The 23,917-nt window shown below is 34.6% G+C and overlaps 1 protein-coding gene and 1 long non-coding RNA gene across 5 annotated transcripts in view; one reads left to right on the plus strand and one right to left on the minus strand.

The window, feature by feature from the left end:
• Window positions 1-11,125, minus strand: part of LOC108374965 (hydroxysteroid dehydrogenase-like protein 1) — a 20,782-nt gene extending 9,657 nt beyond the window's left edge. Inside the window, exons 1-2 of one of the 4 annotated variants that reach the window (XM_017631050.1) lie at window positions 10,990-11,125; window positions 3,525-3,725 (exon numbers count right to left, since the gene is read on the minus strand). In XM_017631050.1, coding sequence (XP_017486539.1) covers window positions 3,525-3,702 — 178 coding nt within the window. In that variant the 5' untranslated portion in view covers window positions 3,703-3,725; window positions 10,990-11,125. Of the gene's footprint in view, window positions 1-3,524; window positions 4,382-4,431; window positions 4,451-10,989 lie in introns of those variants that run through there. The other 3 variants (XM_017631042.1, XM_017631035.1, XM_017631028.1) reach the window with 3 other exon arrangements.
• Window positions 1-15,415, plus strand: part of LOC108374992 (uncharacterized) — an 18,430-nt gene extending 3,015 nt beyond the window's left edge. The window contains exons 2-3 of the long non-coding RNA XR_001849113.1: window positions 10,790-10,792; window positions 15,402-15,415. This is a non-coding gene — a long non-coding RNA (uncharacterized LOC108374992). The remainder of the gene's footprint in view (window positions 1-10,789; window positions 10,793-15,401) is intronic.
• Window positions 15,416-23,917: the final 8,502 nt, after the last annotated feature.

Consider the following 23,917-nt stretch of genomic DNA (forward strand, 5'->3'; position numbering starts at 1 on the left):
AAACAAATTCTATGGGACTGAGAAGTATTATTTTCTACTTTTTAGTCCATTTATAAAAGCGTTGTATATTAAAAAGTTTTTTTTTATATTATATATTTTCTACTTTTTAGTCCTGTCTGAATAAAATTTTGCAATAGATATTAAAATAATTCAACGATATTAATAGAATGGTGCACACACATGCATTTACATATGTATGTACATACAAACGAGCACCAATTAATTTTATTTAAAGAATGGCGTGCCGTCTATTTCCGGTCTAGCAAACGTAGTGTACAAGGGCGACATCTAGATGTCATCTACCTCGCCCTATTCACTATGCTTTTTTAAAGGAGCTTTTCAAAGCTTTGCTTTGGTGTCGGAACACTACATTGAAAGTTTCGGGATCCACAACATTGAAAGTTTCTGGAACACAACATTGCAAGTTGATAAAAGCGGTGTGTAAAATTTTAGAGCTTCTGAGAAAAAAGTTTGAAATTTAAGGGAAAGTTTGTTGCGCTTTTTTGCGGAATTGGTCGGTGAGGCCAAACGACTTAGTTAGGGCGATCTGTGGAGTAGCTACATACATAATCGAGTTATATATAAATAAGTGCAAGCTCCATAGGTTATCCAAAAATTGTCGGATTTCAAATCGGTGAAGTGGGTGACAATACATACATACATACAAGCGTTTAAACATTTTCTTGAGAAATTTCTCAACGCGCCAATACAATACAGTATTGGCCAATACAATAGCACCCCCATTTCAAAGTCATATTGTTTGCCACTCATGTTTATTTATTTATTTTTAAGAATTTTCAATTAAAATACAGTTCATTCTCTGACAAAACTCACATAAACTTAAGTTTAAAACTTTTTAAAAGTCCGCAAAAAAGTGCAACAAATTTTCACCCAAATTTCAAACTTTTTTCTCAGAAGCGGTAGAATTTTTTTGAATACACAGTTTTATAGCCCATTCAATTTTAGTCTAATAGTGTGCAAGGTTCAAGTGGCTAAAAATTACCGTCGATTTTTTAGAATTTTTTTCGCCGAGGATGTTGCGGGTTTCTGCCATATAAAAATAAATTGTGTTTAGTCGTTATATGGAAGCAAATGAGACAAAAAATATTCTAAAAAATCAACGGTAACCTTTAGCGACTTGAAACTTCCACATTATTGGACAAAATTGAATGCGCTATAAAACTGTGTACTGTGTGTAAAATTCTAGAGCTTCTGAGAAAAAAGTTTGAAATTTAAGGGAAAGTTTGTTGCACTTTTTTGCGGTCTTTTAAAAAGTTTAAAACATTGGTTTATATGGGTTTTGTTAGAGAATGAACTGTATTTTAATTGAAAATTCTTAAAAATAAATAATTAAACATAAGTGGCAAACAATATCGCTTTGAAAGGGGGGTGCTATAGATATGTCCAATACTGTATGTAGATATGTACCTACCCGATTCTTTCGCCACTTCTAAGAGTCCTCTTAATATCGAGGCGTCCAAGGACATACATTCATTTGATTCTAATAAACCTGGGCTATATCGATCAGAGATGTAAGTAGGCCTGTTAAAATTGTCTATGTGTGCATGTAAAGTTTTGCGAGCTGCCTGACTGCCACAGAAGAAAAAAAATACTTGTTTATTTTCTTTGATCAAGATTTCGTGCTGCCTATCTTGATATCCAGGTGTGCTCCACTGAGCTCTAAAAGAGTTTTTGTGTTGTTACTCCCCCCCCCCCCCCCCCCCCCCCCCNCCCCCCCCCCCCCCCCCCACACCTCCCAAAAAAATAGATTTAAAAAGCTTTATGAAGAGATATTTGCAAACAAATTTTCGTTTCGTGGTTGTTAGAATATATTTTCGAAGGTAGTTAGAAGGTAAATTACCGACTTTCTCCTGGAAACTTAATTTATATTCTTATAATATGTGGCGTGTATTAATTTAATAAAGACCCTACAGGTGGCAACCCTCCTCAAAAATATTTTCGGCAGTAAACTTTCCTAAAGCTTTTTAGTTGGATTGCAAAATTTAATTTAATTTATCAATTAATTAAAATTAAATTTTTAAAACAAGTGGCATCCTTCTGCAAAAATATTTTCGTCTGTAGCCCTTCTTAAACATCCCTGTTTTGACAGCCATATTGCAATATTTACTTCATCTTATTAATTTACTCAACCTCAAATTTTTCAAACCGGTGGCAACTCTCTAGTTTTATTTTTTCGATATTTTAAGTTAGACCTCTAGCAATACATCGGTGGAAATTGCATTCAATTTCATAAATTAGTTTATGCGTGATTCTAAAAATTGTTGAACCTTCACACTATTTAGTCTGTAATATCTATATTGAACAGACATCGGCCTTTTAGAATTCTAGTATATGTATAGATTATATTTATATGTAGATTCTTCCATCAAACGAGCGGTATATGTTTGTCGGTACATAAGAATTAATCAGTAAAAAAAAAAGTTCGCGTAAACCTTCGCTTGTAAAATATTTTTGCAAAGTAATTTCTAATATTTTTTTTTTTATTTTACCGAACGTACTTTGCACTTTTCGTTGACACATGCTTACATACATATCTACATTCGCCATTTGGAATAATAGAAATAATAAAGGTTTAATAATTTTTGATGAGCTTTAATTTAATGACATTAGGGTGATACGTTAGTGCGATAAGATCTAGTGAGTAAACACTAGAACGAGGTACTTGGTTCCAATGAACTTTGTAAAAAAAAAACAAATTGTCTCCTCGCGATAAGACCGTCGATATACAGTTCTTAACGATCCGATTGTAAATGCCGAAGATATAACGAAAAATTTAAAAGGCCGAAATCTTCTGAAACAGTTTAGTGCACATTAGGGTTGTAAAAAAAAACTGAAAGTCGGTATTTTAATGCTCTCACCTCCTAGGATTGTTCTACACCGAGAGAAAAAATATCCCTGATTTTTATATTGAAATCAAAAAATATTTAGAAGTCGCTCAAAATGGTACATAATTCTTGAAAATCAATCTTTTTGCATTTTTGGTGGTTTTGGGAGACCTATAAAAGATAGCTAATATTAAAAAATGACTAAATAAACAATTCGGTATAATTATTGGAAATCTCGTGAAGAGAAACAGAGTTTTCCAATCCAAAAAATTATTTTTAAAGAATTATTTGAAATTTATACGAAAATAAATTTTTTGCCATATAAAACAAATGTATATATGTAATATTTTTTGATTTCAAAATAAAAAAAACCGGTGTATATTTTGTTTTGGCATAGAACTATCCTAGGAGGTGAGAGCATTAAAATTCCGGCTTTTCCCTTTTTCCCACATGCATTTTTGGACCAGCCTAGTATACATACATATGTATGTATGTAAATACCTACTTTAAAAGGATGACCTGAAATTTCTTTTACACATCATTTCGATACAATAGTTTTCAGCTTATATATACATATGTAAGTGCTAGTTTATCGGCGCTTATATCAGTTGCATATTTTTTACATATTTTTTATTTCACTACATTTTTAAATCAAATAAATACACAACATCCACTAACCTGCCCATTTTCCGAATTTTTCCACCAAAGTTTGCGGCACTTGCGGCTGGAAATATGGCTCTAAAATTGTTTTCACTATCGACAAAACCGATTTGAAATTATCCAAGAAGAATGTCGCAATGGCCAATAGGCCCACCAAATAGACAGCGAACGAAAGTAGCTGCCAAACGAACGCCATTCGCACCAACGTATAAATGTTCACTTCATTAAATGGGGGAGACATATTATAGGCTTTGGCTAGTGCGTCCATTTGTAGTATATAGTATTTAAAATAGCTCAATATAAAACTATTGAAAACTTTTATTTATTACTGATAAGCGATGGCACTGAGTCAATTTTTTTGTTTTAGGCGATTAAAGCGGAATGCACTGAAAGGCTAAGTACTAAAGCGTGATAAGAATATAAATTGAGCACTTTTATGTGTGTATGTTTGTAGGTATGTATGAATAACAAAACAAAAATACACTCTCACAAAAATGGAACTTAGTTTTGTGTTTGGTTTTCAACACAGCACAATTTCTCTCTGTGGCATTTCTCTGTGGCTTAGGCTGCAGTTTATTTATTTAGATTTTTTTCAATGATTTTGTGTGTTTGGTTTGTCGCGAATCAAATGCTTCTTGAAAGTCCAATTAATGTAAAGTTCAAATAATTCTTTCTATTTAAAATAAAGATTAGAAAAAAGATAAATTTCCGCCAATTTACAAAACTCCCTAAATAAAAACTAGGCGCCCCCACACACTCTCCCAAAATTTAATTGATTCTCATCTAAGCACCACAGGTTAGCAAAATTCATCGAATTCGATTTTTTTCCGGGTTTAATTTCTTGTCTTGATCCGCGCGCACGGCTGTCTTGTAAGCAACTGATCGATCGGCAAGCATTTAGGTTGCAGCTGAAAAACTTACGTACTGCTTGTTGCGCTTAAGTGACTGACTACAATCGCTTGTTTGGGGGCTATTGCCTTGTAGTGGCGTCTGTGCAGTCAAAGCTGTGCTTACCAACTACCAAACCATGCATGGAAAGCTTGTACGCTGGAGCTCGGTAAGCGTCGTTCGACCTAACCATGTAGACAGCGATGCAGCAGATGCTGTACAGCTGCATGCAACATCGTTTGGGTAGATGTGTAGCCCACACTCTCAACTATTATGGCAATAGTTTGTATCAGCGTTTTTTGTTTGTTCAATCTTACCATTTTAGCTTGGAAATTTTTCGGGCAAAAGCTGTTGCAGTGTTGTTGGCCAACAATTGTGTTTTATGCTGATTGTTTTCTTTACGACTTAGGTAAGTGCATACATTGATGATGTCGTGGCAGAAGATATGCCCTCCATGCAGTAAAACTATATTTATGTAAACAGATTTTAATGATGATTTCAAAAACCCACCAAATTCTTACGCCGTAATCGATGACCACCGATTTCGATAACATTTTGTCATAGAAACATAATTGACCTTAAAAATATGCAATTGGCTGTTGATTTTAAAATGAAGAGGTATTATCAAGATTAAGTTAGGTTCGGGTTGACAAAAACCCTTCGACAGAACCCTCTTCGTTGGTACTACAGAGCAAGCCTTTGCGATTTATGGACGGTATCCCTCTAAGATCAGGGATCAATGATGTGTGCTTGAGTTCCTCAATAGCCTTGACATACGGAAATGATCTTTGATCAAGATTGCGGGGTAAATTTCATGGGGTTTTGAACAAGGTACGCCCTAAATAGCCTAGTTGCTTACGAAGCACCAAGCCTCCTTTGGGAGCAAGGGCGGCCTTACCGCGGAAAGGGGAGCTAGTGCGGTGGACGATACATTTCCTCAAAACATTTTTTGATCACTATGTCTACCTCATTACGCAGAGGTGGAGAAGAGAAGGAGGAGGAGGAGGAGAATAAGACGATAGTAAGAAGAGCAGCATGGTGTCCATGAGCTCGGCGAGAAAGGGAGGGAAGGTGTCAAATAAAGAATGGAGGAAAACTAGATTGCAGTACAAAGGGGACGCGGTCATAATCCAGTACTTGGGAGCCCTTGTTGATCCCACAAAGGGCGATCCATTAGCGCTAGCAAATGAGACGGTAAGATCAGAGCACGCAGATCGATGGTACACACTATACTACATAAAATCGGACGTACTCAGGCGGCATAGAGAAAGAAGCATGCTAGAGGCGAGTTAAAAAAGGCAGCGCTATGCGAAAAACGACAGGCCGGCTACAAAACGCAAGGTGGGATAACAGCCACGAGAATGGACTATCGCCTTTGAAAGCGGAAATGTTAAAGAGGGAGGGCAATTTGAGAAAGCTATGTTAAAGATAGTACCTCAGATTCTGTAAAACTTAGCGAGACAGCCAGGTAACAGCTGACTGTTGTGTAGCTTGATCATAGTGACCTCAATGGACAGATGACCAATGAAAAGTATAAATCGGTAGATTTTTAGTATAACTTGTGCTCAATGTCGCTCTACATCGGCGTATTCCAATTTTATACCTGGCTTCGTAGTGGCAGCTTCTCCTCGTACAATAAGCAGCGGCTTTAGAATTTATTGAAAGTTAGTCTGTGTCGATTTGCTCATTCAATGTCTTTTCCAGGATTTGATGTGCTCTAAAAATCTGGTTAATGGCGGACTTTTCAGGCCTAGAGCCACACTGATAAGGTCCAATCAGTTGATTCATGAAGGTTTTCAGTCTTATACACACAATACCAGGAGGGCTCATCGCCAGGTAATTGGTGAAAACAGCCTTACTGATCCCGAGAATCCCGGAAATCACGAATTAGTCCCGAAAATCACGAAATAGTCCCGAAAATACAGTAATAGTTATAAAAAATCCCGAAAATTAAAAAATAGTCTTGAAAATCCCTCAACTGTCCTGAAAATCACGATAAAGGTCCCGAGAATTCAGAGATAGTCTCGAAAATCTCGATATATGTAGTCCCAAAAATTACGAATCTTGAAAAATCCGAGACAGCATCGAAATTCCCAAAATAGCCTTTGAAATCCCTAAATAGTTCCAGGAATACCGAAGATCCTGAAAATCGCGGGTACTATTAACGATTTAATGATATGTACGCACTTAGTCAATGAAATTTCATGTGCGGCGTTGGCACACAGAGAGAGTATTCGCCTGACAAAACTGAGCACCCCGGTTCGAATCTCAGCTGGCGCAGATTTTTATTTTTATTTTTTAAAAGTGACTAGTCGCTTTTTATACCCGTTCGGGTATAAAGGGGAACAATTAGTCTCTTCATAGGACATGCTCGAACAAAAGCGATCTGTTCATTCCATATAAAGAGGTCAAAAGTGGTATTAGTCGCATGATCCTTTGCGATTGCTCCCGGAGTCATCCCGGATTAGTCCAATTTTTTGCAGGGTTGCTACTGTAATGTACACTTATAAAAGAAATAATAGCATTATGTACCTATTTTATATTGGTGTGTGTGCTCGTGCAGAAGTGCAGACGAGCTGTATTTGATTGTCCCACAATCACTTAAGAAAACTTGTTTGCAGTTGGAAGTGTTGAAGAGTCTTGTGTTGCATCTGTTCGTAAAATTACTTGAGGTTTACGAATGCAGCTTGTTGACCTTTTGACCATATGGGCAGCATGTGTATTTCGGATATATGTAAGCGGCCTGGCCCGAATGCATGTCTCAATATATGTACATATTCGTACATACACACATAGAAACACTTGCACAAAGGCAGAGTGGTAGAGCTACATTTAAATAATTTCAAAACAATGGTATGCCATTGTAAATGGTCGCTTTGTTTGGAAAATCGCTTCATGTTTTCCTCTACTATTTTCGTTAAAAATTGATTTTTTTTTGTACACACATTTGCAGCGTCATGAAGCGGACAGTTCAAGGTGCAGATATTGTTCTTTGATTGAATTTAACTCTGTTTTTAAAATTTGTGTTTCACTTTACAGGTAAGCTGTTTTTTGAACGAAATTTAAGAGGAAGTAAGCCTTTTATGAAATTTTTACTATTAACTAATTGGTTAATAAAACGTTCGTTCAATCAGTGTTTTCTTCCATTCTATATATAGTAAACATAAACGTATGTACTGACCTCCCCAAGACCTGTTCGTCGATGTACAAGTAGGTACATATGGCGCGAGCTAGTTCTTTTTAATTTGGAAGACAAAATCACAGTTACATATGCATATTAGGGCGGGTTGATTTGTATGGATGAAAAAAAAAAATTAAAAATCGTATAGCAAAAACGTTAAATTCTAAGAAAATTCTCTGAAGAAACCATGGGTCTAAAATCAAACCCTAATGCGCGCCTCTCGACTTGAAAATTTTTTTCCTCTTCTTTCGCTAAAATTATTTTCTTTTTTTGAAATATATTATGTTTTATTATATTATATTATAGTTTATGCAATATAGGTTTTGTTTTGAGACTAATCAAAATATTCTATTATCAAAAAAGCAGTTGAACCCCAATTTGCATCTCCTCTGATTTGCGTTCTATATAAAAAATAGTTAGAACACGTTTCACCTAAACTTCGTTTTGCATAAAACAAAGAATAATTAAAAAAAAATAGTAAAAATATATAAAAAAAAAATTATGAAAGTATTTTTTTGTTTATCTATGTTCCTTACAAAAATATTAAATATAAAATTATATATAAACTCTTTTACTTGGGTGAATATTTTTTTTAAGGAAAAAAATTTTGAGTGTAGAAAAAATATAAAGTGCAAAAGCTACCTTACTAAACAATTTTATTCAGAAAATTCGATTTCTTTTTGGAAAAACCTATTTTTCGACATTTATTTTTTTGGCAAAGGCGGCCATACAAATTTTAAAGTCGAGAGGCGCGGATTAGGATTTTATTTTAGATACATGGTTTCTTCGGAGAATTTTCTTAGAATTTTATGTAGTTTTTGCTATACGATTTAAAAAAAAAAAAATCAACCCGCCCTAATGCATATACATAACGACATGAACTAATATATACAACCAAAAATAGTTCATAGTGTTAACGAGTATATTTATCTAGTAAATTAATTTTTTTTAGACACAGGGGAAATATTAAACCATATTGCTTTTGATTATTTTATTTGGCCATGTCTGAAAATTTAATTATCCAGTTTGCAAAAAAAGCATTTAGCTCAACTTAAAAGGTATTACAATTGTCATTTTTGGTAGTGTCATTGGATATTAGCCACATTTGCATACTTCGACGTGCAAAATATACGTACAAGCCGAGGTCACAGTTCAGCAACCTAAAATTGAAAACAAACAACAAAAGATGTGACTAATATATGTATGTTAGTATGTAAATTTATATAGATAGTTATATGAGGCTACGAGAACGATAGGCCTACGTTTTCTTTTTCTTGTTTGGCGCTGTAACCGCCTAAGCGATTTAGACCAATTTCAACATAGCACGCCAGTCGTGACGCCAAGCTATGCTCCAGCTTGTCTTGTCATTGCATTGGATGCTTATCTCCTCCGCTGCCACCACCAGCAGTTGCCGCATAAAAAAAGCACAACAAACGGATTAACGGAGTCTTCGTGTCTGTAACCTCACTTAGTATAGAACGGATCAGCGAGGTCCTTCTCTATTACAAATGGAGTTGGTGGTACGCAACGCCATTTTGCACAGCCGAACATATTAGTTCCGTAGAAACGTGTAGCGAAGGTACTGGATGCCTATTGTGATTGTAGCTTCTTGACTTGCAGCTGCCTTTGTGTTTCTGGACGAAGATTTCTTGCTGTGCAGTGGCGAGTGCATTTCATGTCTGCATCATATAGAGGTCCGAGTTGAAGTTTGGCCCTCGGAGCATATGTACGTACGTCGGCGCCAGAAGCGAGCCTTCGGTTGAAGGTTTTCTGACCTCGGGATACGGGAAATCGATCAGTCTTAAACCGTATCAGATGTTTCATATTGTATGGCACATTTTCTGTCGGTGGGAACAAAAATCTTCCTCTTCATATCATGGTTTCTTAAGACCTTAGCCGTGGTCGTCATCCGATAAATTCATTTACATATCATTTACGTGGCGGGTTACAAACCCAGCGAACAACCAGATCCTCGTTTAGGCAATGCACCGAACCCTTCCCTTCCCTTCCCTACCCTTCACAAAACCGTACTTTCTGACCTAAAATGAAAGTCCCGACCTCTAAATAATTTTTGAAAAATCTATAAAAATAGGCATTAATGTTTCTCTTAAAAAGGGAGGATATTAGAGGGTAAGGTCTTGAAAATTCCAAAAAAAAATTTTCGATGGGCACCCTAAGGTAGATACATACGCCATCTCAGATGCACTTATTCAGCGTCGGAAGTAGACACATCTAGGCCTCCACGGGCTCATTGTTATTTCGCAAGAAAGTCTCTTTTTTTATTTTTACACTCAAGAAAGTAGGGATGATGGAACGAACGTCGGGGGCCTTCGCTTGTGCGAGACAGGGACATAGATAATATTCAAGCCTCTCTTCAGTCGGAAAAGAGGAATAGATCTTCCTTTAGCTTTTTTAGGCCAGATGTGTCGTGCTACCTTAAACGCCTGTTCGATGCAAACATTACCCACTCAGAGTTTACAGGATCTGATCGCTGGAAATAAGATTCACTTTCTTGCCAGTTCATCCGTCGTGCAGTTTCCATTAATATGTATGTATATTCCGGCGACCTGGCGCCCATACTACATCCGTGGAATGCTTCCATGCAAATTTTAAACTGCATACAGTCCTACACGCAAGCCTACAGGTAGAATGCAATAACCATTTTAGTTTCAACGCTTGATTGTTTAATCACTTTATGTCCAATTGTACACTTAATGCTTTAAGTTTTTTTTTTTTACCCCAAGAACATAATCTTAAAACTGGAAAATTCAATGACAACACTTATGGTGCAAATCTTGGCAATTAAAGCTCGCGTAATTTCACACTTAAAACAATGCGCATTTTCGTGACCATAATAAATGCTATAAAATATTTACAATGATTATTTACTAGACCTCCGGCTGCGCTCAATTGCTTTATGCCATCATTGAAAATTAATGAAAAAATTAAGCACTTAGATACTTTACAACTGGATTAATTTTACGAAAAACAGCTACATAAAAGTTATGAATGGTTTGATGTTGAAGCACACCCGCAACGACCGAGGTCGTCTACGAATAACTCAAAAAAAAAACTGAAAAACTAATAACAATTAAATGTCGTAATTATTTATGAATGTTACTTAGATGCGGACATGTGTAGAGCAAGCAAGCTTCTAGCTTAAAGACGCACAAAATCTGTGTTTAATTTTCCGCTACCTTTTTTTTCGGTACAGTAAGTAGTCAAGAGTGACTTCAAGTAAATATGCACAGTAAAGTGATTAGTTTTTTGTTATTGTTGTTTTTTTTTTACTTATTTGTTTGCTACAATTTGTCGAATCACTGTGAAAATGTCATTTACGCTGCGAGCACCTTCGTAGGTACAATATAAGTACTGGTCTATAGTATGTACTGCGTTATTAATGGCATTACAGACATTTATTTCATTGCTTTGCCGTTTCAATGCTATCAGTTAAATTTTGCTGTTTTATTTTATGTTTGTTGTACTTTTGTGTTTACTCATTGCAGGTGGCTATTTTCTTAGATTTTTTACATATTTATTTTATTGACAAGGTTACCATTTTCGGTTTTACTAACAGCACATGCGCCAAAACTGTCAATGCTTTGTGTGACAGGGAAGTGTAGTTGTTACACAGAAATGGCAACGAGAAAAAATTAGTATAAACACGTCCGTGCGGAGATTTCATGCGTGCGCGATATTCACACGTACATACTAAATGCTAAAGTACTAAGATATCTGAAGGAAAAAAAGAATAATCAGCCATTTATGCATTTTTATTTTAAGCATTGAAATACTTTTAATTTTCTTCGAATTCTTAAGTATTTTTCGGCATTTCTTGGTAGTTTTCATATTTTACTTTTCCACTTTTTTTGGATTTCTTTGTTTTTCTCCGGATGTTTTGTATTTTCTCAGGATTTTTTAGGCACATGTTGTTTTTCTATTTTTCGGGATCTTTATGAATTGTTTCGGGATTTTTCGGATTAGCGGAATGGTTGCAGAATTTTTTAGACTACTACGGGATTTTTAGGCATATTAACGAAATTTCAGAACCATAATGAAATACTTCTTAATTTTCGGGATTTCTCAGAACTTTTCAGCTTCAACTTTTCTCCCATTTTTTCGGAGTTTTCGTGTTTTACTTTCCGCATTTTTTTTTAATTTGATTATTTTTTAGGATTTCTTTAATTTTTTCAGCACTTTTAGGAATACTACCTTTTTCTAATTTTTCGGGATAATTCGGGAGTTTTCCGTGGTTTTTGTGATATACGGAATAAATCCGGGATTTTCCAGACCACTTTTTAAACTTTTCAAGATTTCCTCAGAATTTTTACGGAATTTTCTCTTAAGGTTTTTCGTATTTTTTTAATTTCGGGTATTTTCCTGGATTTATTTATTTTTTCAGGATTTTTGGGAATATTTTCCTTTTTTTTCGGGATATTTTGGGATTTTTATATAAGATTATATCCGAACTTTAGCTAATTTTACGGGATTTTTGGTGAATTAATTTTTATTTTATTTTTTTTTTCAGGCTTTTCAAAAACATTTCGTATTTCTATTTTTCGAGATCTTTCGGGAATTGTTAGGTTTCATGGGATAGTTCCGGGATTTTCGCGAGTTTTGGGACTATTTTGAGATTTGAAAATACAATGAAATATTTCCTAATTTTCGGAAATTATTGGTACTATTCAAAACTTTTTCTAAATTTTGCGAGATATTTTAATCATGGGTATTATACTGATTTATATTGTTTTAGGGATTTTGCGGAATAACGGGATAATTCGCGATTTTCGTAACCACCCCGGGTGTTTGGGGACTATTACGAGGTTTAAAAATATGTATAAGAAATATTTCTTAATTTTTGGGATTTTCAGAATACGCTAAATATTTTCTCTGACTTTTTGGGATTTCTCAGTATTTTTCGTCTTTTACATTTCGAGATTTGTTTTTAACGTTCTGGGTATTTTTTTCGGGTTTTTTGAATTCCAAGGAATGGTTCCTAATTCTATTTTTTCGGGATTATGGTATTTTTGAGACTATTTCGGGAGTTCCAAAAAATTTTTAACTTTGGGTTTTTCCGGATTTTTTTATTTTTAGGTGGTTTTTTTTTTGTATCTTTCGGATGTTTTTTTACGGTATAGTTCAGGGATTTTCGGAACTATTTCGAGATTTAAAGGGTTTTCGGAACTTCTTAGGATTCTTTTTGCACAAAGTATTTATTGAGGCCAAAAATACTCGCTACTTGTGCACACGTTATTTCGTTAGGTAAAAGTAACTAAATACTTTTATACCCAGTATTTTGCCCTGTAAAAATAAGTAATTATATTTACCTAAATTGTTTAGCTCACTTAAATTAAATATTAATACCATCATACTCGGCATTAAGTGACATCTAAAATATTTAGTACTTTATTATTTATTTACTACAACGCATATACCTAAAACACCTTTGAACTTAGTACTCAGTATTTAGTAAATACAATTTGCCCATCACTTGTACACAGCGCGATTTTTCCGCAAACGATCTTATTTGCATACGTGACTAATGTAGAGTATACATACAAATGTATAAATTATGTCTATTGCGAAATTTTTTAGTTTGTGGAAAAAAAAGATACTCGAATCTAATTGCCTTTGCATGCAAAATTTATATTTGTGAATGTATGAATGTATATTTATATATGTATAAAGCCAGATTTTTCAATTAACTTTTTATTAGAATTGTCTTCAAACACCTGCGTGCTATCGGCGAGTGTACATAACATAATTTTTGTTTTGACATTTCGTGCTTCATGTGCGAAATTGTCCTGGTTTGAGAACGTGCCACAAGCTAGTAAGCACTCTACTTTACATTGGTGACTGCTAGATTTCTATCAGATAACTGGTGATGAATGTTGATAGTTATTGCGTACATACATAGATAAGTATGGGCTTCTACATAAAATAGTTTATATGAATTTGAAATCCTACAACCAAAACTACCAGGTACGGATTTTATAATAGAAAAGCAAACAGTTTGCACTGGAAAATATCTGGAAAATACCAAATCGAACCGGTTAAGAAAAGTACAATTTATGCAAACAAATTTAGCTTCCTAATTTTTAATTTCAAGCTCGGTACGCTGTACAAAATAACGATTGAAATTGTATTGAAAATAAAAATAGATATCTTAGAAATAATCAGTGATGTTTTTTAAAGTAATTTTGTAAATTTTCTTGCACGAAACACATAAATGTGTATGGTTTGTATTTGAATGATTGAACATTTTTTGATAAAATATTGAAGTTGCTATGCAGGGTTCATTAAACCAGACCGATGTACATAATTCTCCGGAATGCGTGTGATTTGAAATAGTACAAAGTAGTTGCGATTTGTGAAATTCTGCATGGAGATATGCAAAACATACATACATGTTTAAGTATTTAGCAAGCTGGATTTTTTCATTAAAAATCCTTAGACATATATAGTCATGCGAAAAATAATAGGGACACGGCAATGTATGCTCGACATTTTTTTTGTATGGAAGAAAATAATTATAATCTGCAAAAAAGATTATCAAAAATAAACGCGAATTTTCAGCCACTTGGAACTAGAAGTTAGAATTCTTAATCCAAAAGTTCTGAATAAAAAGTTAGTTTTTGTTGAAAAATTTTGTGGAATTTTTCTAATTTTCCTACAAAGTTTGAAATTTGGATTTATATGTTTTTGTTAGATTTTAATTTGTGTCAAAAAAAAAAAAAATTAACATTAAACCAACAAAAATAGCCAAAACTGGCCAAAAAATCGTGTCCCTATTATTTTTCACATGACTGTAGGTATGTGGTGACGGGAAGCCTAGAACGAAATAAATTTTGTACTCTGTCATGATCTAATGCTAATTAAAAAAAAAATGGTATTTATTAAAAATATGCAATTTTAGTTGTTATTTGTTGAATAGTTATCATCTTACAAGATGACATTGTTAAATATTCTGAGCTGTTTTTCCTCGAATAAAGGGAATGTCGATTTTTTTTTATAATATTCTTCCATCCAACGCTGAGACACACATATGAGCAAGCGTATACGATTTTCATTATTACTTAAAAACATACAAGCATACATATGTTTAAGCGATTTCCTACTGGGTGGGTATAATCAAGGAAAGCTATTGAGCTTTAGGTAGCCAAGACAACAGCCAGTCGCAAAAAAGTTTTGCCTACGAAAGTTTTGCTTGAAGAAGTACAAATGTATAAGCTTTTGAACGACTGCTGCGGCCAACAAATATGTATTACCAAAAAAAAAAAATTAGCTAAGAGCTTAAATTAAATTTTTTAATTGTTTGCCGGTGGTAGGGAAATTCTATTCCTATTAATTTTATAAATGTGAAAGTTTGTATGTATGTAGAATAAAAGTACTGGATGATTGAAATTTTTCACATATGTAGATAGATTGCGGCTTGATTCCAGAGAAATATGGGGTTTAGGTATATTTTAATTGCTGTGGTAACATCTTTACGGAAAAAATCAGCTATAACTTCGGAACTATAAGTCCCAATGACATTGAAATTTCGTATGGATACCTTACTAACACACATATCTGCTCATTATAAGGCAAAATTTTTATGAGTTTCCGCTGATTTATGGAATATTTTATAGAGTGTTAAATATGTACATATGCACATACATATTTATGTATACAAACGATTCACAAGAATGGCTATATGGAATAAACTACAAACATGAAAAACTGCAGGAATATTTAACAAAACTATGACAAATAATTCAAGAAAATACATACAAACAATTACATATATCGGCAGGTTAACAGACACAACCACATTTAAAAAAAAGCATTTCCTTAAAACAAGAAAACAGTATGCTTATTTTAGAGTTACTGTTTTTTCCTTAATATTACGAAAAATTTATTCAATTTAAGAAGTTTTTCCTTAATTCAAGGATGGAATGTAGTAAAATCGGGTAAAATGAGATTGTTGTTATTGTTGTAACAGAGTACAAATTCCCTAAAGAGGTTTTGGGGAATGTTTTGTAGTTAAAGTTTTTGACCAGATATAAATTTAGGTCGCTCCGGTTATGCAGACCCGATTGTCATGGGAATGCCACCGAGAGGATTAAGTAGGGCTCTAAAACGCCTATTAACTAGCAACACGTTCAGGAAAAAGTAACGAAGACTCCATAATCGATGTTTAGCCCGATAAATATGAGGCCTTAAGTTCATTATTGCCGCGGTTGAACTGGAAAAGGACAAAAATGAAAGCCTTATGAAACTCAGCATAAGTGTAGTAATAGATATATTTTACCGGTGTTATTAGAACACACTATGCAACTGCAATGATGCTACGCCGATGGCAAATAACCTCTCTCTGCAGAAGTTGCGCGATTAGAATCCGGTTGACGCGGATTGTCCCTTATAAAATTTTTGCACACTTGATCGAATTCTAGGTCCACTGCGGAAATTTAATCACATTCGGAAAATGTATTCTATGAGCTTAATTCATAAATTTAATCATTTAAAATACACTCTTTAAACTGAAAGCATGCAATGTCATCAAGTAGAAAGCCAATCTGGCCAAACATAACCGAAAATTTTTTTTGAGTGGAATGAGAGGCATCACCATTAACTCTTCATTTTTAGCATTTTAACGCACATTTGTTAGCATTTGAAGCGGAATTCATAAATTAGGCGACAAAAAGGCACTCAGACCTAACTTGAAATGCATTCTTTTACTACTAAGCAGCAAGCACTTAGAATTTTAATGTCATACATGAGTTAATACATATGTATGTACGAATATACATACATATGTATGTATGTACATTAGTGTGCCTCACCAAAAAAAAAAGTTGCTGGTTTTTACCGGTAGCTGGACCGATTTCGTAATATCTCAAAAAATCTCATTATTTTTATTCCGTTGGGGTGATTTTTTTGGAAAATATATTTTATAAAACTAATTTTATTTAAGATGAAAAATTATCATTTTTGGAGGTATTCCAAAATCGGTGCAGCTCACATAAATCCAAATTTTTCCGGAATATTTAGGAGGAAGTCTTGAAATGTTATGGATTTTATAATGCCGATGAAAAAAATATATCGACGTTTGTTTTAGATGGAAGGATATACATCCTAATGTACTTACACCTACATATACATACACATAAACCCACATATACATATGAATGTATATCTATGCATCTGTGTATATTTTCGTAAGTAGAGTTGCATACAAATTTGTGTGCTTGTACGGAAATGTGCCCTCTGAGCTCTGGGATACGCTTAAGAAAATCAGGAAACGGAAATATGGCGTGGCGCTGTGAATTGAACTTTACACGACCGTCACCCCAAATCACTTGCCAAAAGCAGCAAGCCCAGTAGCTGGAGCACTACTAGCAATGACAACAAGAGCTTGCCTTGCCACAAGTCGGCCACATTGAGGCTGGTCTGACAGCGCCAAGTCCCCCCCAAAAGCCAACAATGAATGTGAAGTGGAAAAATTGCTGTGCAACATTCACACATAACAATTTCAAAATTTCACTTTATGTATGTGGTTAGAAATATTTTTCACTTCGATTTGCGTGTGTGTGTGTGGGTAGCGCTGGTTATTCGTATGCCAAAACGGTGCATACACTTCAGTGAAAAAAAAGATAGAAAAATGTGCGCTAAAAATTGTCTAAAAGCGCTAAACCGCATTTATGCGAACGTCAAATAAATTCATAGAATTTTTAGATTTTCGTTTCGTAAGCAAAAGCGTAACAAAAGTCAGCGCGTTTCGTTCGACTAATTAAGTTAAATGGCTGTTAGGTGGATTTATGGTATAGAAGGGTATTTTTGGAGCAAATAAAGCAGAAAACGTCAATGTGGTTGGTAAGCTGAATTGGGATAAGCCAAGATCGCTGCAAGGATGCGGTAAATATGGATATCTAATGCGCTGCAGAGCTACATCCATACATGCCAGTGCAGCCGCAAAGTATGCAATGAATTGCAATTTATTACGCGCAAAATTGTTACTGAACTTTCACTAATCTCATTTAATTGCTTTTTAAGCGCACTTTTAGGCGCACTTCGCATGAGTGGGAAAATAAATTATCGTACGGCGGAGCGCCAAGCTTAAATGTAACTCATACGCCATGTGTGACTAGCATATACTACATACAGACATACATACAAGGCAGCAGTGAATAAGTAGTAGAAAAATACTTTATTTGTATTAGAGATTTTGCCAAAAAAAAAACCACTTAACTCATACGCTTGTATCTAATTTCAATGCCCCAAAGTGCAATACACTCTTTTGCAGCCAACCTAAGCAAATAGTTCGTTGTCTCAAGCGCATTTGAACCTTTCGAAAGTACACTTTTCGTACATTTATAAATATGCTTTTAAAGTGACATATCCCTAATTTATATCGCTTATGATAACTGCTGGCGCTCAAATGTAGACAAATCTGTGCGCTAGATTGAACGATTTGAAAGAAAGAAAAACACAAATCAAATACAAATAAATAAACATAGCCGCTTTCTTTTGCAAAAACATAACAAAATTCACTTACCCGCATACCACGCGTAGCTCTCATCAGAAAAAATATTAAACAGCTTGAATCTACAAAGTTCACAGAGTAAGTTACTTAAATATTTTTGCTTTGTACAGACAGCTGCCCCTTTGACTAAAATACATTCGCAAGGATACATACATACACATGCACTCTTTTTATATATTACGCATATACATTTTATAATGTATTTTTATTTATTAGAGGGCTGCATAAATTCATTTGCAAGAGCGCCTTCCGTTTCATTTGCTCACAGCTTGCAAAATGTGGTATCGGAGGCATACATATGTATGTATTTGAAAATACTTCGACCAAGAATTGAATAACATATTGCTTCAATAGCACCGTAGGGTTACCATCTGTTCTAAACTGATTTAAAAACTAAAAAGGATTAACAATTGAGAGCTTTTACGGAAATTTTATCGCAGCCGGTCTCGGAACTAAAAGAAAGAAGTTAGGTTTCCACCCGTCTTTAAAATAAAATTAATTAATGACATTGTAAATTTTACAACATACATACATACATACATATGTACATAGTTACCAACTACAATTTTTGTATAAAATTCGACACAAATATGATTTTTTAGAGCTGTAACCTGTCTTAAAATTATAGAAAAAGGATATTGTTTATCCTACAACATATCAAAAAAAAAAAAATTGTATTAAAAATTTTTATGTTTTAACCGAGCTGCCACCGTCTTAAAATTAAAACTAATTTAGCAGATAAATCAAAAAAATCTCACAATATTATAAAAAAATTAACCAGAACTATGTTTTGGAATGGTTGCCATCTATCCTAATTTCGCAGCAAAATTTGATTCAAATATGAATTTATGGAGTTGCCACCTGGTTTAAAATAATAAAACAACTAAAAACAGGAATCGCACTTATTTTATAATACACATATATGTATGTACATGTGTATTTTAATAGAGTTGCCATCCGTTTTATGAATGGTAGTGAAATAGTGGGTTCAAAATCTTACAAAATACTTCCAAAAAAAAGTTTACAGGAAAATTTCAATCTAATTATATTTCTAAGAGTTGCCACATGTCCTAAATCAAAAATAAAGCATTTTAATTCTTTGATTTGGGGCAGGGACCTACAGTTTTGTGCCGACTCCGAACGGCGATTGTATTTTTATATGCAGAACACACACGGAGAGTTACCACTGCCTGCCGAGGAGTGACTGCTATTATGAAAAATATGTGCTAACTTTGTTTAATAAATCTTTCTTCTAAATGGAACCCACGACACTAGTAATGGTTTCCTTATAGTCCCAAAAATTCATAATTGTGTCAGAAGATTTCGAAAATTCTACAAAGTCTCCGAAAATTTCAGACCTTACAATGTTGCTATCTCGTGAAAAATTAGTGAAGCCAAGCTTGATATGTAGAGCTGCCAGCTGCTTTAAAATTAATATAAATTAGGTACATAAATAAGTTAAAAAAAAAATATTTTAAATCCGAATGATTCAACAAGAAATCAAAAAGAAAATTTTGAAATATTACGAAAAACCCGAAAAATCCTGCCCGAGAGTTCGAATATTTTTTTTTTAAAACTTCGTAGGACTGAATTAGTTTTGTCCCATATTGGGTTCTGTACAAAAAACAAACGGTTTTGTCAGTTAGCAAATGCTTGCTTCTATTGACCAGACAAAACTAGTCGTTAACTAAAAAATTTACTATGAAATAATATACAGGCAAAGTAAAATCATTTAGGCAGCTCTCTATCATTTAGCCAACTCTCATGAGCCGCCTTTGCGCTGTCAAATGAGTAGTCAAGCATTTTGAATTATGTTTTGCAATTTTTGCGCAGTTAACAAGCAATGTACTGATTCATCTCTCACTCCCAGCGACAGTGAAGTTTCAATATCAAATAGCCGACTTCTCCTTCTTCGAGGTTGTATTGTCTCAACTTTTATTATAACTACTTACATATTATTTCGATTATTTGCTTAAATTCTTTTCCTTTTTTCCATATTTGTTTTTATTGCATTTTCATTGTAATCGAGTTCTTTCAAGCGCAATTACAAACACAAATTAGTGCGCGTTTTTATTGTTGCCGAAATGGCAGTTGCGACGGCTTTATAGCGGAAATATAAAAATGACACATGCTCCAGCATAACAATTCAGGCGCTATTTACGAAGGAGGAGGGTGTACTGAGCGCGTCTTTGTGAGACCGCCTACGAAAGTTTGGATTTTCGGCTGAATTGAACGAGGCAATAAGGAAAACAATTAGCGATGTTATCTACTTTTTTTTATGCGAAAAATAAGAAATTTTTAGTAATTTCAGTATGGAGCCACTCGTATCTCTGTTGAAATTTCAGGTCCTTCATCCCTTTCATAAATGAATGCCCATATCTTTTTCCTGATTTCAGAGCATTTTTATATACTAAATACAAGTTCTTAAGTCGATTCCTAACCGGTGACGGCGAAGATCACACCTTTTTTTGTTGAAGTCGAAGTCGAACAGAATATTCGAGCCGAGGTCAAGGCAAAAATATACATTTCTCATACATTCCCCAAATGAGGCATATAGTATCTATTCTCTAATAAGAAAACTACTGCCATACCTGTTTTTATATTGATCTCGTTGAATCTTTTATATTTTCGGATCTTGTTTTTGAGTTATGTCTCTTTTGAAGATTATGTGCGATACATATATGATTCTCGTAGACAAGAGGTTAAGTTGGGCTGGCTAGTCGCTTCACGCATTTCCAGGGACCATTAAGGTCCATAACGTCTCCGTCTCCAGGTTCAGTAGAAATCCTACATCCAAGAGATTGAGTCGAAGCCTACTAAAGGCTGGACAGACACACAGGATATACTCTACAGTCTCTCCGTTCGTTCTGCATCTGCTGTAAATTTTATTATAGGATAATTTTTTTTTTTACTACGCGCTTATAGCATAGGGATATTCTACGTGTAATTCTAAGCAAATTTTCCGAAGAAGAAACTATGAATCTAAAGTCGCTTTTGAGTTTGCCAAATTGCGAAAATAGGTTTCGAAGAAAATGGGAAAATTTTCACTGCAGCGTCCTCTGGTGGTAGTTTTAACAAAAAGTGCAGAAATGGATTCCTTAGATTCCTCATATCAAAGAACCCCTTATATCATGTTTTCGTACAAAATTTAGGCACTTCTTTCTTTACGGCGATGCAGCAAAATGCTAAGATAACTATTTTCACAATTTCTCCGGCAAATTTGCTTAGAGTTACACGTAGAATCCTTCGGTGCTATACGCGCATAGTCGAAAATGTATATCCATCCAAAAAGTATTGACACTATACCACTGTAGGCGTGGGGCCTGAATACGAACTTACTCGTGGCCTTAAGACTGACAGAATTGTTCAACGCTATATTCATAGCCGGTAGTTATGCTGGCAGAAATTGAAGAAAAGCGAAGGATAGATTTTTCGCGAATGTTTGGATCGTTGAAAGGGTACTGTAACGCGCTGCCTCATGACACTTTTTTAGTTTTTCATATTAAATATGTATACTAGGGTGCCAAATCGCTAACATCGTTATCTCTTAGGATATTGAGCTTTGAAGTTGTGGTGTGATGTGTGGAATTTCCATGGATTATTGACTTAAATTGTAGAAATTGTTGACCAACTTCAAAGCCCAATATCTCAAGAAACATCGATGTCAGTGATTTTTGAATTATCTAAAAGTTTGTCATTTACATTTTTCTACTACCTTTTGCTGTTTACGAGATAGCGGCAAATAAACAGAATTTCATGAAAAAATTGTGTTTAGGGAACCGTACTTCCTCGCTGGTGGGAGTTAGGGTTACACCGCAATGGACACTTTTGTAGAACATTCAATTCTGAAGAAACCTTATCAACGATCAAGAAGATCAAGATTTAGAAGAAAAAATTTAAAGTTTACGTGTATTTGCACGTCTTGTTCGAGCACTTAATATTAATATTAAGGGCTCAAATTGTCAGGGAATTTCTTTTAGGTATTTCCCACAAAATTTCGAGGTGGCAGTAAAAAAAAAAATTTTCGCTGAAAAATCACCCTAATGTATACATATGTATTTCTTGTATGTGTGTGTGCACATATTTCTACACAAATATAATATTCGCAACAATATTAGCAAATATGTAAAAAAGTTATCTCATGCAAATTTCAGCCTCCATATAAAAAGTGGGATAAAAAGGCAAATTATGTACTGTGTACAAGTACAAAGACGCCAAATTGACTGCATCAGTGAATTTTAAATAAATCTGCAATATTTGCGGCTCAAAGTGGCAACAATGCGACAAACAAACAACCAAACACAATGCGAGTACAATAAAGAAAACACAACAAACAAATAAAACAAGAAACATCAAGTTCGAGTGCCAAATGCGACAAGCAGCAACACTTAACAACAACCCTACTTTAAAAATTTGTGTGTAGTCATAGGTTACAGCATCGTAGCCCGCTTCGAGAGCTACGATGCACTGGGAAACTCGCAAAAAAAAAAAAATGAGAAAAAGAAAGAATAAAGCCACTTTTTTTTATTGCTGAATACCCAAATATTTGGGGGAACATTACCGCCTTTAGTGGCGTACGTTTTAATGATGCATGAATATTAGCAAGTATTCCATACTTGTCGTCGTCGTTTTCCCCATTTGAATTTGATGCCTAGTTGACTTTTGTGGTTTTCGCCAATTTTTTTTCCCCGTTTTTTCTTCTGATTCTACATTCATTTTTTGATGGTTCACAAAGCCGCCAAGCCAAATAATGTTCATGCGATTAGCTGACAAGAGATTTTCAAGTCGAAATGAGCCTCATTCAAGGGATTAGCGAGCAACAGATTAACTGGCGGTGGGCATGGAATCGGATGTGCTTGGTTGACATGGTTTGAATGTTGGCGTTAAATAGCTAAGGCAATTGCGGTTTGAAAGAGTTAATGGAAGTAATCAAAAAAGTAATGGCAATTACAAATTTACACTTAATGAGATAATCAAGTATGTAGCAGATTGTGAAAGCAAACAAAAAACTTAAACTAAATCTATAATCCCGCAAAAAATGTTATTTAAAAAAATTAAACTTTGTATGAAAAAAAGAGCAATCAAAGCACTAAAACTGCGACAGCCTTGAAGCAACTGCCAAACTTTGGCAATAAAACTGCAATCGTTTGTGAATTATGTGCCACAATTTGGCTCACTAAATGGCTTGCCGCGCAAAAAATGCCAGTAAAAAAAAAAAAAAAAATCCAAGCTAAATAGTAATAGCTCGGCAATACAGACACCTGTTTGCACAAACAATGAACTAAACAACCATACATAAATGACAACTGCCAGGCAGCAACCGGCAAAAGGCAACCGCAGGCCAAAGGACATAAAAAATGACTTAGTGCGATTACACCTGCAGAGTGCTCAAGCACTGGTGAATACTGGTGCAACATACATATGTATGCATGTATGAGTACATTAGATCGCACCGGAAAATAATTTCTTCGTAATTTCTTCGAAAGTTTGAATTTTTGCCGAACGTCGCCTTTTTTAATTTTTCGTTATAGCTTCTGCATTTACTGTCGGATCTTAACGCATGATATATCCATGTTTTTGAGTCGTTCTAGGATCTCAGTTTTTATAACCCCAACGTACCACCCTAATGTCAGTAAATTAAAGCTCACCAAAGCTCATTAAACTTTTGCCAAGGAAGTATTTTGATTATTCCAGTAGAACTATTTAAAAACAAGTAAGAAAGTCTAAGTTCGGGCGGAGCCGAACATTAAATACCCGGCGCAAGTATTAAATATATGTTTTTCACCTTTCCGAAAGCTACCGCTACATGGTAAACCG

The sequence above is a fragment of the Rhagoletis zephyria genome, unplaced genomic scaffold, assembly GCF_001687245.7.
Source record: "Rhagoletis zephyria isolate East Lansing unplaced genomic scaffold, Rhagoletis_zephyria_1.1 Rzeph_scaffold_00091, whole genome shotgun sequence".
NCBI lineage: Eukaryota > Metazoa > Arthropoda > Insecta > Diptera > Tephritidae > Rhagoletis > Rhagoletis zephyria.